At 31.0% G+C, this 13,380-nt stretch overlaps 1 protein-coding gene across 3 annotated transcripts in view; it reads left to right on the top strand.

Annotated features, from left to right (window-relative positions):
• The window catches only part of LOC145252820 (transcription initiation factor TFIID subunit 1-like), a 120,498-nt gene that overhangs the window by 76,234 nt on the left and 30,884 nt on the right, over positions 1 to 13,380 (top strand). For all 3 annotated transcript variants that reach the window (XM_080112809.1, XM_080112804.1, XM_080112796.1), the window contains exons 23-29: positions 3,015 to 3,111; positions 5,631 to 5,754; positions 7,019 to 7,195; positions 9,826 to 9,962; positions 10,944 to 11,003; positions 11,636 to 11,732; positions 12,754 to 12,959. In XM_080112809.1, coding sequence (XP_079968935.1) covers positions 3,015 to 3,111; positions 5,631 to 5,754; positions 7,019 to 7,195; positions 9,826 to 9,962; positions 10,944 to 11,003; positions 11,636 to 11,732; positions 12,754 to 12,959 — 898 coding nt within the window. The remainder of the gene's footprint in view (positions 1 to 3,014; positions 3,112 to 5,630; positions 5,755 to 7,018; positions 7,196 to 9,825; positions 9,963 to 10,943; positions 11,004 to 11,635; positions 11,733 to 12,753; positions 12,960 to 13,380) is intronic.

Here is a 13,380-nt window from a genome sequence, read left to right as displayed (position 1 = left end):
ATTCCTGTTTTGAATCCTTCAGTGGTCTCATTTGCGCACTGTTCAGCAAGAAGTGAAAAGATATTTCGCCATGGGGCGTCTCTAATGAGATCCCTGATGGCTTCCCAGTCGCCCTTTTTATAATATCTCCTTGTTTTGAGCAATGGCTCTTCCATTTTGGCTCTAGAGTTTAGGGTGATTTTAACTATTATCACTACATGATCAGTATTCCCAAGTGGGCTGTGGGCGTTCGTAACACAATCATCAGGAACTGTGGTCAGAAACAGATCTAAAAGTGATGCATGTTGCTCTTGCTGGTCAGGGAAACAGGTTGGAAACGTAACCGTCTGTGATAGGGAATGAGATATAGAGAAGCTATGTGTTGTATTACCAACTGTGTCTGTGTAATTAGAGAATCCAAGCCAGTTACTGTGATAGACATTGAAGTCACCAAATACATAAACTTATGTGCTAGTGTTGAGGATAAGTGCTGTATCTATGCTGTCAAAGACTTTGTTTATTAGGGTACAGTCCTGGGTCGAGGGAGAGCGGTAGAGAAAATAAAAGTAACTAATATTATGTTGCAAAATATTACATGACACTAATGAAGAGGAAGAATCAAACGGTTAGACAAGTGTACATACCTCGCTTGCTTCAATCTTTATACTCCATAGTAAAAAATAACCAGAAACATGGATTGCTAGCGTAAAATAAAAAAACGCACAAGACGTTCTTTTATTTACATTAGAAAAAAAAAGTACAAAGGGAGATAATCCCTACAGAATTTTCTTAGAACAAGGGCAGATAACTCTTTTAGACTGTTAGACATTGATATCTTTAACAACTAATACAGCAGTCATTAACACGCCTAAGTATACACTTTAAGTGTAATACACAAAAATTAGTCATTTATATACATTAAAAAAAAAAAAAATAAAGCTATAATAATTCCTAACAGCACTTAATATCCATCAAAATTTGTATCCTGGAAATTGATTTGACAGCCAGTCTGCAACATTGACTTCCAGAAATAAATAATAAAACAGACCAAAGAAAAGCCAATTGTATACGGTTCTTTTTCTTTTCTCTCCTGAAGAGATACTACTCTCGAAAATTAGGAACATCAATACCTACCCTCTTGTAAGACACATTATGTTGGTAAATAAACGTAATATAATTGAAAATAATCGAATTAAACTTTGACTCTTCTGTTTCATTGTTTTTGTTTTATTGTAACATTTACTTAATTTAACTAAATAAGAAGGTAAGTAGTTATGTTTTGAAAATATTCATCCACCAAATTATTTTGAATATTAAAATATAACACTTCAAAATCATTAATACTGGTACCCTGTTTATGAAACCAGTTTTAAAAAATATTGATGTTTTTTTTTTTTTTTTTTTTTTTTTTTACATAGAAGTCCCCACTTATCTAGGCCTAGAGGCTACTCGAGGATAAGGGTTAAGGAGTGTACAGTAGTCAATGGGACAATATCATAGTTATCATTAATAGTGTAAATTTTGTAAATTGCATTACTTAAGGAAAACGACTCATCAAAAATTTGTTTATGTTTGACTTGAAGATGACCATATTGTAGTCAGCTGGAAAGCAGGCAAACAGAAGACAGTTCCACAGGTGTGCAGTTCTAAGAAAGAAACTTTGTTCATGGAATCTACGTTTAGGTTTAGGCACAGATAAAGAGTGGGGGAAATTATTGATAGTGTTTTCAGCTAGACAAGTGTTTTTTGTGAAAGTTTGATGAGGGGGGACCATAGAATGGAGCTCAGACGAGCACTTGCCATGAAAATAATGATAAAGCAGAGACAGGCTTGCAACATCTCTTCTGTAAGCAAGAGGTTTCAGGGAAGAGAAAAGAGCATCCCCTACTAGGCTGTGAAGTCTATTTTGAACTCTGTCAAGCCAGGATAAGTTTTTCTAGCAGCTCCTGCCAAGATGTGGCAACAATACTCCATCCTTGGACATACCTGGCTCTTATATAGGTAGAGAATTGCATCAGCAGTGAGATATCTACTGGATCAATAGAAGGATCCAACCATTTTTCCAGTGACCTTGGCAACGGATTTGATGTACGTGTTCCATTTTAGATCAGGAGTAAAGGTCAAGCCCAGAAGCTTGTCAAAACATGGAGCTTCCCCAAGATATGAGCCATTCATTTCAATTAATGCTAGATGGTGATCAGAGCATTGATCGTGTAAAGATAGAAGCTTAGTTTTAGATGCATTAAAAATAACCAGCCACTTCTTTCCCCATTGTACCACGTAGATAAGATCAGAGGAGAGAGCATCAGAAAGAATTTGGCCATTTACGGCCTTTGATGTGCTACCATAGATGGTAGTGTTGTCAGCATAAATGTCTACAAATGATCTAAGGATGTGATTTGGAACATCATTGATGTAAATCAGGAAGAGAGTTGGACCCAGGATTGACCCCTGAGGGACTCCAGCATTAATACTATGAGCTTCTGATTTCCGCCCATCAACCACTACTCTTATGAACCTATCAGAGAAATGATTTAATAACTGAGAAGACATTTCCAGCTATACCGTAGCTGGAGATCTTGTGTAATAGACCTTTATGCCATACCCTATCAAAGGCCTTCGATATGTACAGAGCAATTGCCCTAGAAAGGTTGCCTCAATTTTTGTTTGGAAGACAATTTCTAAATGCTATTCAATACATGCCAGCATGTAAGTCGGACATCTAAGTGAATATGTCGATGAGGATGATATTTATGCTTACACTTATCATATTCATGATGACTCATTAGTCAAAAAAACATGCAGTGTACGTTGACCAGTTGTATGGAAGTCGCTTGAACCAATTTCAGCAACTATCAACTTCATATGACAAGAAATCGTCATTTAATATATGAGGATCACTTTCATTCCCTGGCAACATTTAGTGACTCTGCTAATAGTAGAAAAAAAATTTGTAATTTATTTTTGATTTGAATTTGCATCCGGCATCATGTTTTTTGTGTGGCGTATTTAATCAACGTTTCTTTTCGTTTCAGGTTGGAGTAAATTTGCTCGTGGCAATCGTTTCTCGGTTGCTGAACATCAAGAACGTTATAAAGAAGAATGTCAACGGATATTTGACTTGCAAAATAAGTATGCACCCAGCTTTATTCCCTCATATTTTTTTTATTGGTTTCATTTCTATTTCAATCAAATAAAATTCACAAAAACTAAATTGTTGTTAAAAAGATTGGATTAATCAATTTTTAAGCAATGAAACAAAAACCTATAAAATTATTTTTACAGAAAAATAATTGAAAAACTTATTAAGTTATCTGATTGTATTTTCATCGTTTTAAATCAGGGATAATATTCCCATACTTGTATAGCATATTTTATTAAATACAACTTACGCCAGCGCCAGGTGCAACCTGGGATGATTCATCATGGATTCCTAAATGGTTGTATTATTCGTCTGTTTAGGAAATAAACTTAGCATACAATAAAAACTGCGGCATTTAACAAGTTGTTTCTAGATGCTAAAGTCCAGGTAACTATGTTACATTATGGAGGAGGAGTTCATATATACATAGTGTGATTGTACGTTGTGTTACTAAATGTAGCGAAATATGCATCAGCTCCGATGTTGTACGTTGTTTGACTGAGGGAGAAGTTATTATTTTTATAAGGAAAGAATGTTTGCATGTGTGACCGAGTTTTTTTATTTTGGCTTGAAATTTGCGCATGATTTTTGTTATTTGATTTTATCTTTTTTTTTTTTTTTTTTTGCCAGTGTTTATATAATTATTAACAGGAAAATTGGTGAAAGTCAAAATGGAATCCGCGCTATTTTTAAATATTATTTTCAAGTTTGATTATCTTCACGGGACTATCAACCATTCACAAAATTTTGTGGATCCGCCTACTGGTGTTTGCACCAACAATATTGAAGCCTACTGGCTTCGTATTAAAAGAAGACTGGAATACATATCGGGATCAGTAGGAGAAATGAAATGGTCTCATGTCGATGAGGCCATGAATAGAGAGGCTTATAACATGAAAAGTGAAAAAATATTAGATAACTTTGAAACATTTTTAGAGCATGTTCATGAAAAATATGGTAATTAAAAAAAAAAATCCCAATAAACTTTGGGAAAAAACATGTTTTGAACAATTGAAATTTTTATTTTTTATTTTTGAATAAAAAATAATTATTAAAATAAAAACAGTAATGTTCTCAAGTAATTTTATTCAAGAAAATAAAAGGTACTCATGCACTTATTGAGCCGTGCTGAAATAACATTATTTAGAAAGCCATTCTTAACGTGGGGACAGGAGGGTGTTGTGTACCTATTCTGTACTTTCACCTAACAATTTAATAAAAACAAGTATCGTAAAACTTTAATTAAACTTTAAAATAATATTTAACAATAGCACGGATTCCATTTTGACTTTCACCAATTTTCTTGTTAATAATTACATAAATTCCGGCAAAAAAAAAAAAATTAAATTATAATAACAAAAATCGGTGAAGCTTAGATAAGTAGGTCCCGCAGACGAACCTCGTTCCGACATTTGGAAAATTTAGGTTAACAACCGGTTAAGCTACCGAAAAGTTGCCCTTTTGAATGAAGGTGGATATAAACAATATTTTTTTAAAATTAATTTCTTAATTTTACTTAAAAACAAAATGTAAACATATAAAAAAATGTTTCAGAAAATAATGTCTTAATTTTAAATAAAAATTTATTATAAAGAATTTTAAAAAAAAATAATTATTGAAAAATATTGCAAAGTGTTTACTGGTTCTTCGGGATAATAAGGGAGCCTGAAACCTCCAATCCAAAACGAAAAAAGCTTTGGTATTTTTACTATTTTAAGCGCTTTTTTTTTTTTTTTTTAAAGTTTGAAACACAAGGAGTGGCTAGTTGTTAACTTAGAACAACAAGTGTGCATGGCGGAAATTCTTCAGGGTTTAAATGCTTTTATGGTGGTCTAAAAACGTTTTTCAGCCGCCATATTACTTCCTATTTACTTGCCTCCCCACAAGGGCAGAGTTAGACACAAGGTTGGTTTTTAATGTAGGGAAAACGAAATGGTGAAATATAAAAGCAAGTTAAGCTAAAAGTAAAAAAAAAATGTTTTTTTAAATCAAAGAATTAAAGAAAGAAAAAAATTAAAAGAAATTTCAAAACTCATTAAGATAAATAAAGATTAACTTTAAAGTAGTTAATAAAATTCATGTACATCATATTAAATATATTATGAAAAATTCTATGATGTTTTTATCATAAATTTTTGACAGCATTAATCTTACTTCAAACAAACAGTTCAACTTAAAAATATAAGGGAATCATAATTTTAAATCTAAGTTATTTTTTAACGATGCGATTTTGATTCCGATTCCCCCCAAAATGCACGATTCTTACGATTAACGATTCCGATTAATCATCCCACCACTAGTTGTAAAGCCTACAAATTCCCATTAATCACATGATGATTTTTGTTATAAAAATAAAACTACTGGATTAATTTAATTGATTTTTGGAATATGATATGTTTCATCATGGGTGTGTACATCACTAAAGATTTTACTTTAGTTTTGGATAAGAATTAAAATAATTTCTAATTTTCAAACAAATTTTGATTTTTTTTTTTTTTTTTTTTTCCAGAGTTCTCACATCAACGGAAGTTTTATCGACGGATGAAAATTCAAGTACGGGAGAAGATTCTGATTTTGAAGAGATGGGCAAAAATATTGAAAATATGTTAGCAAATAAAAAGACCAGTTCTCAGGTAAATAACATCTGCGAAAAGATGAAACGTGTTCTTACATTCTTTTGCTATCATGGAGACTAGTTTGTCTGAAGCATTTCTTTTGTTTTTTAGGATTTAAACTTTTTTCTGACAGGGACAAACTCAAAGCCAATCATATATTAGTTTTATTTCGAAATTTTTTTTTTTTATCTAAGACTAGTTGCCTTATGAAAGTTTTAAGAGTCCAGGCTACCCTACTATTTAACCAATACTAAAAGGGAGGATATTATTGAAAGCGATACAATCAGGTTTGTGCTGTTGTTGGTGGGCTAGTAGGGGAGTGGGAGGTTATATAAAAATTTTGAGTCAGAATTAGGATTGAATATTTTGGTTACCAACTCTGCAGTTTTTCATCTTTTTCAAAATAATTTTATTTAAATTTTTTTAATTTAAAAAAAAAAAAAAAAAGATATTGAATTCACAAAATCTTGAAAAATGTGCTGGTCAACTTGACAAGAAAAAAAAAGTACTTTTTTTTTAATGAAATTCATTCCATACAAAGCATGAAGCCACTTGACATAAGAAAGATGAATATAGCAAATACCAAGATGCCTAGTGGCCTTAGTCTTAAAAGATGAAGGCTGTAGATAGGAGGAAAACAATCAGCAAGAAAAGATTTCCACAAACTGATGTTCTGGGAAAGAAGCTACTGGAATAGGAAGCTGTATAACGATGAGGCACGAAAACACCGAATTGATGGAGATCACTAGAACAAGAAATCAAACAATTCTGAATAGCACATGCTGTAATAGTGTTTATAGAAAGACCGAGACTAGCAACATCACATTTGTTGGAGAAGAAGAAAGGACGGAGCCAGTCAAATTAAAGATATGTTTTTGTATTTCATGAAGAACCCTTAAATGGGACAGTAATTCACCAGCCAAATGCGACGATACTCCATACATGGTTTGATAGAGATTTGTAGGTATATAGAATAATAGCATTGGTATGAGATAATGTTTAGAATGAGAAGTAGCAAGAAACTATGGGGATTGTTTGAATATTATGATTTATTTTGTATTTCCAAACTAAATCACCATTTAAAAAAAAATTTTTTTTAGATTAAATGTTTATAAAATTGTACTTTAAAAAAAAAACATTGAAAAGTGGCAATGATTTTTAAAAATTTTTGTTAAATGTTTATAAAATTGTACTTAAAAAAAAAACATTGAAAAGTGGCAATGATTTTTTTTTTAAATTTTTTACCCATGATTGTCTCAATTCGTCGTTTTTGTTGTTTCAGATAAGTCTTGAACGAGAGGAGCAAATGCGGAAAGAATTACAAAAGATGTTGATGGAAGAAACGAATAAAGAACATGAAAACGAGAAAAAGAAAAAAGCTGCTCAAGCCGCGAATGCTCAATCCAATTCAGCGGTTGGCTCAGTAAAAGATGATGATGCTTCGTCTTTTTCTTCATTGGTTAGAAATTTTTTTTTCTTTTGTTTGACTTTTTTTCTGATACAATCTTCTGTCGTTTGCTGTTGACTTGTCATGCATATCTGGTCGTCGGGCCAAAGTTGGGAGCTAAGTCTCATTTATCATTACTCCTATTACTCCTTGTCGTCACTCCTTGTTTTGAGTGTGGTAGTACCTGTCATGCTCCTAGCTATAAAAACTTCAAACATTCCTTGGCAAAAATGAAAATAAACTTTTCAAACTTTATAGTTTCGATTCAACATTTTTATTTCATTACTAGATGTACGCAGCAGATAAAAATCTGACCCCCCCCCCAAGTTCCAATTTTTCACTTTTGACCCCTTAGCAGCTCTTTTTCCTGGATGAAAATGGATAAAAAAGTTTTCCATTGGTCTGGATACCGTATATACAAAATTTCAAGTTTGTAGATTAAAAAATTCATTGAGTATATAGGTTGAACAGTGTCCTCATACACACACATACAAACACACATGTATACACACACAGACACATACACACACATCTCACTTTTATAGATAGATAATCTGCTATATATGCAATGCAAAACTTAATGGAATCATGAGTTTAAAGTTTCAAACATTTTTTTTCATATAAAGTTTTGTTGCTATTTTGTTAAAAAAATAAATATGGCGACTTATAAAAAGAATTTAAAAGAAATTAATTGAAGGACGAAAGGTTAATTCTAATTATTTATAAAATATGATCATTAAAATATCAAATGTGATTATTAATATATTAAATGTAATATATTACATATATTGTATGGAGATATATGAGAATGATCTGTTGGATTTGTAATATTAGTCTTAAAGAATATCGTAGTTCTGATGAGCCTTGAGGAAGATTAAATCTGGACAATATAGGAAGATGTACGCAGAACAAGAGACTTTGGAAGAATCAATGAGAGTTCTTCAGTAAGTAGATCTAGAAAAGGTGACAGAACGAGAACAAGTGATAAAAATGATCTTGAGAGAAAGAGTGATAAACAAAGGCCTGGCCAGAGATAGATTAGTTTTGAAGTCAATTTCTTCAAGCCATCCAACTCGTGCCAATATTTAAAACAGACATCAAAGCAGACCAATGATAATAAAGTTTATTTAATTATTAAATATCTTTATTTTTAAATCTTTCAAACAATGGGAACTGCTTATTAATTCGTAATGAAATATTGTCAAAGAAATATGATTTTATAACAAATTTGTTTGTGGATAAATTATATCTAGTTGTATTGATAAACATGAAGTGTAATCTATTGAAATGAGATGAATGCGTATCTGCGACCCAACAGGTCACCATCACTATTCTTTTTTTTTTTTTTTTTTACATTTTCACCCCAAACAAGGCACATTGCCACTTTGATGTAAGGGGCTACTCTCAGGGACATAAGCATCAGGGGTACTGTGTAGGAAGTTGGGCAGCAAGATGTCCGTTCACATTACACTTGAACTTCTGAATGTCGATACAGTCGGGGAAGCAGGAACCTGGAAGGGAATTCAAAAGTCTAGCAGTTCTGGGGAAGAAACTGCTGGAGTAGAAGGCTCTCTTGCATCTAGGGATCTATACTGTGAAGGGGTGGGATTTAGCTGCTTGTTGGGTTTGTCGGGGGTATTTACGTCAAAGGAGGGGTACAAGTGCTTGCAGTTCGTCGGAGCATTCACCGTTAAAGTAATTGTAGAACAGGCAGAGGGATGCTACATTTCGTCGATGGGACAGAGGCTGAAGCTTAGATAGAGAATGCATTTTAGTTGACAATTCTTAAACTATGACATATTTTTTAAGACCTTCTTGCATAATTAAAAATGTCTCTACATTTATATTATTATTATTCTTTTCATCATTATTATTTTCATTATTTTCATACATAGACTAGATTTTTTAATTGTTAAAAACAGGCAAAAGTTATAACCTGTTGACTTAGAATGAGTGCTTTATTCCACCTAAACGATATGAATATGGTTTATTTTTTTTTATCATTTTTGCATTAAATACTAATCCATTTTAATCTGTGTACCAAACAGATACCATAATACTTAGTTCGCTGCACATTACAAAGGTGCATACAAAATTCAGATTAAGAGAAATATAAAATACAATAAAGAAACTTATATTTTGCTTTCTAATTTTCATTTCTGTACAGATATGCATGTAAATTAGATTCATTTCTGGTGTGTACAGATATGCATGTAAATTAGATTTCACAACTGAATAAAGTGATTCTTTCTCTAAATTTGGTGGACATTAAGAAATATTAGAGAGTGGATGAATCAACATAATAGGGAGAAAGCTGGAAAGAAAGAAATGAAAAAAACTAAGAAATTGGTTACTTGTTTCGTTAATTACAGCTAATTTGAATAATTAAAATGATTTTTTTTTAAAACCTACGTACATTCAGAACAAAGGTGTATGTCAGCATGTACTTTTTGTTATTAAAATATATAGGAAAACCTTAAGGATTTAGGATAGCAGTTGATAGTTGTTGTACAGAAATTTACTTTGAACATGTGTATTATTTTCTATACAAAATTTGTAAAAAAGAAAAAAAAAATCTTTGTTTTCAGTTGGAAATCTCTTTGGTTTGCTACAGGACTTTTCTATTTTCTTTTACGAAACAGGGTGGCCGTAAATTAAAAATCACACGTACGTTTCGAGATGAGTCTGGACGGGAGTTTACTCGGTCTGAGATTGTACGGAAACCAGCTGTGATCGACACTTACGTTCGGATCAGACAAACCAAGGATCCTGCCTTTATGTAAGTCCTCTTTTTCACCCGATATATTTTGATTGAAAACTTTTAATATTGTTTCATTTTTATTAATGTTTGCAACTGAATTTAATGAAAAAGAATGTTTTGTAAAAAAAATAATTTTTTTGTTGTTTTTATTTTACCTGATTATATAGAATTTGTTATGCATTTATAATGATACTGATAGGTTTTAGTCTTTGAGATACATATGCAATGATTTGGTAAAGTCAATGAGGTCTCAACTGAAATTTCTTAATAATTGCTAAATTGTGGAATCTCAGACTAAGTTTATATTTTTAAAAAAATTTTAATTAGTGTTCTGAAAAAAAAATTTATTTGGAATCATTTGATAGACCGAAATTTTACAATCAGCATCGCATTCAGTTTATTTGTTACTTGGGTTATCCTTCCTTTCCTGTAAAATATTCACAGCAAGAACTTGTTTTCTACCATCGCCGAAAAGAAATTTCTTCCTCTGTTTAACAAAAACCGAATAGAATTTCCATGGATAGTTTCTTTTGGTTAACTTCCAATTTGGAGAACGTATTTTCCCTTTAGGCTACAACATAGTTATATTCAAGTTCGATGACAACAAATACTTGTGCTGTTCTCTTCAGTAATCAAATTTTTCTCCATTCCATTTATTCTTTTCAATCCTCTCATAGTGTTATTTGTTGTCCTGCTGACAATCACATTAATCTTTATTGTCGAATGGCTTTTGGCCTTGATGTGTGGTAATTCATTCATGTGAAAGTAAAACCTTTGAGTTAAATATTGACAAAGAAACGATACAAGGGAAATAACTCATCACTTGCAAAGAATCACAGGCATATTTTGGAAACCAAGTAGTCTACCTTGTATCATTTATGATTCTCATGAAGTGATCATTGCACACAATTCATATTTTTTATATCAAAAAAATGTATTCTGAATTTTTTCTTTATTTTTTTAAAAAACTTTTTTCAAAACTTTTTTTTTTTTTTTCAGCAAACAATTTGCCACGTTAGATGATCAAGTTAAAGAAGAAATGAAAAAAGAAAGGAGAAGGTAACGTTTGAGAGTTAGCCGTTTATTTGCACAAGTCAAATTTTTATTTTTTAGGGGAATTGGCAAATTTTTTCTTTTTAAAATTGAATGTAAACAATTGAATTCTTTTAAAGATTAAAAAAATTGATTCATTATTATTATTTAATATTTATTTAAAATAAAAAATACCTTTTCGGGTTTTTAAAGCAGCATCATTTTATGTTACAATTTGTATAGTATTAATTTGTATTAATAAAATCATAAAACGTTATTTCTTGCTTATATCTAACTTTGAATTGTAGCATAAACTTTACCGCGTTTGCACTTCTATCATATACTTAATTAAATCAAAAATGAAATAAGGAAAAATTAAAACAAATTTTTATAATTCCTATTTAAAAAAAGTTGTAAACATAATTAAATTTTGAATTTTTCTCCATATGGTCAAGCAAATACAGTTAATCACTTATAAAAATATATAGCTATAAATCTATAAATTATGAAGAATATTTTTTCAAAATCAATGACTTTGGATTCTCTACACAACTGAAAATTGTGTTTATGTCAAATGAAAAGATTTGAGAAGCTTTTTATCAAATTCACAGAAAACGTTTATCAAAAATCCATTTTGTAATTTTTGTTCTTCAAATCAGGATTCAAGAACAACTTCGAAGAATCAAACGAAATCAAGAAAAAGAAAAAGTTGCTCCTGTGAAAAAGAAAAAGAAGAAAGAAACACCAATGTTGAAAGTAATTTTTTTTTTTATCAACTATTGCCTCTTTTTTTTATCAAACATTTTTTTTTATCAAACATTGCTGTTTTTCTCAAATATTGCGCTTTTTTTTTTTTAAATCAAATATTGATTTTTTTTTTTATCAAATATTGATTTTTTTTTAATCAAATATTGATTTTTTTTAATCAAATATTTGTTTTTATCAAAAATTGGTTTCAAATTCATCTTATTCCTTATGTTCGTAGCCTTTCTTAGATAAGTTTTTGTTGGAATTTCTAACTGAAGTTTTAATTTGAATAAGTTTTGCTTTTATTCTGCGTTCCATACTTTTTATCTTTCTGTCCTGTAATTGGTTACTTTTTCAGAAGTGCCTTCACCAAGGATTGAACTCCAAATCTCCAAGTTTTCTTAAATAATGTGAATAATAATGCTACCTCATCGCAAAAATAAAATTCCGTTCAAAATTTAGTTTTATGCTTCTGAAGATGGTCGCACTGTCACTCATAATACAATCCACAACAACAGGATGTATGATGATTCCCATTAAGGGGAGCACAGTGATGGATTAACTTCATTTATACCAACTCTCAAAATCTGTTTTGTTCTCTTGATAAAAGCTGACACCAGATTCATATTATGATAGATGCGGCAAGACTAACCTTACAGATTAATCCTCGTAAGTTATGAATGCTTTTGGTGCCATTGATCCTTCTACTTACACCTAGCACTGCACTTTGCCCTTATCCTTGGGATGTTGAAATAGGGTTAGTGCCATTTCCATATATATATTTTCACGTTGTTGACTCCCATTTTGTTTAATTCTTCAAATTAGCTCAATTCTATGCCATTTAAACAATGCGTATTACAGCGATAATTAGGATGAATCATAATACTTTTATCCACAAAATTGTTTCATTTTCTTAAAAATTTGTTTTGTTGCATTTTGTGTTTTTATAAATCATCCAATTGAAGTCAAAACATAAATTTTCTCGTTGGTTGTTTAGTGAAAAGTTTCTAAAAGATTTTCTTTTTTTCAGTTGAAATGTGGTGCTTGTGGTCAGATTGGTCATATGCGTACGAATAAGGAATGTCCTTTGTACCAGAAGGTTGGACCTTCAGCCCCCGTACAAGTTGCGATGACAGAAGAACAAGAAGAGGAGGAGGAGAAGAACATGCTATCCGATCATGACCTCATCAACGTCGAAGGAACAAAAATTGTCATTTCAAAGAATTTGGTTGAACAGTAAGTAACGCATGTAACAATATTTTTTCATCCTCCTGAACCAAAATCAATACTTTTTTCATCCTCCTGAACCAAAATCAATACTTTTTTCATCCTCCTGAACCAAAATCAATACTTTTTTCATCTTCCTGAACCAAAATCAATACTTTTTCATCCTCCTGAACCAAAATCAATACCTTTTTCATCTTCCTGAACCAAAAAAAGAAAACGTTTTAAGTTGGATTATTTTCTTCAGATTTTTTTTTGGTGTTTGTTAACCTACAATCAACAAATCGATTTTTAAAAATATATTGTTTTAAGCAAAGATGATATTGCATACTTAATTATCATGTCGAAAATAGTAATATATCAAAACATTATGAAAATTCATGGCGTAGAACAACTACTATTTTGTGTTTTTAGTAAAAAAAAAAAAGCAAGT

The sequence above is a fragment of the Euprymna scolopes genome, chromosome 3, assembly GCF_053919585.1.
Source record: "Euprymna scolopes isolate OS-2025 chromosome 3, ASM5391958v1, whole genome shotgun sequence".
Taxonomy (NCBI): domain Eukaryota; kingdom Metazoa; phylum Mollusca; class Cephalopoda; order Sepiida; family Sepiolidae; genus Euprymna; species Euprymna scolopes.
Note: the sequence above shows the minus strand (reverse complement) of the source record. Positions and strands in the feature narration are given on the sequence as shown.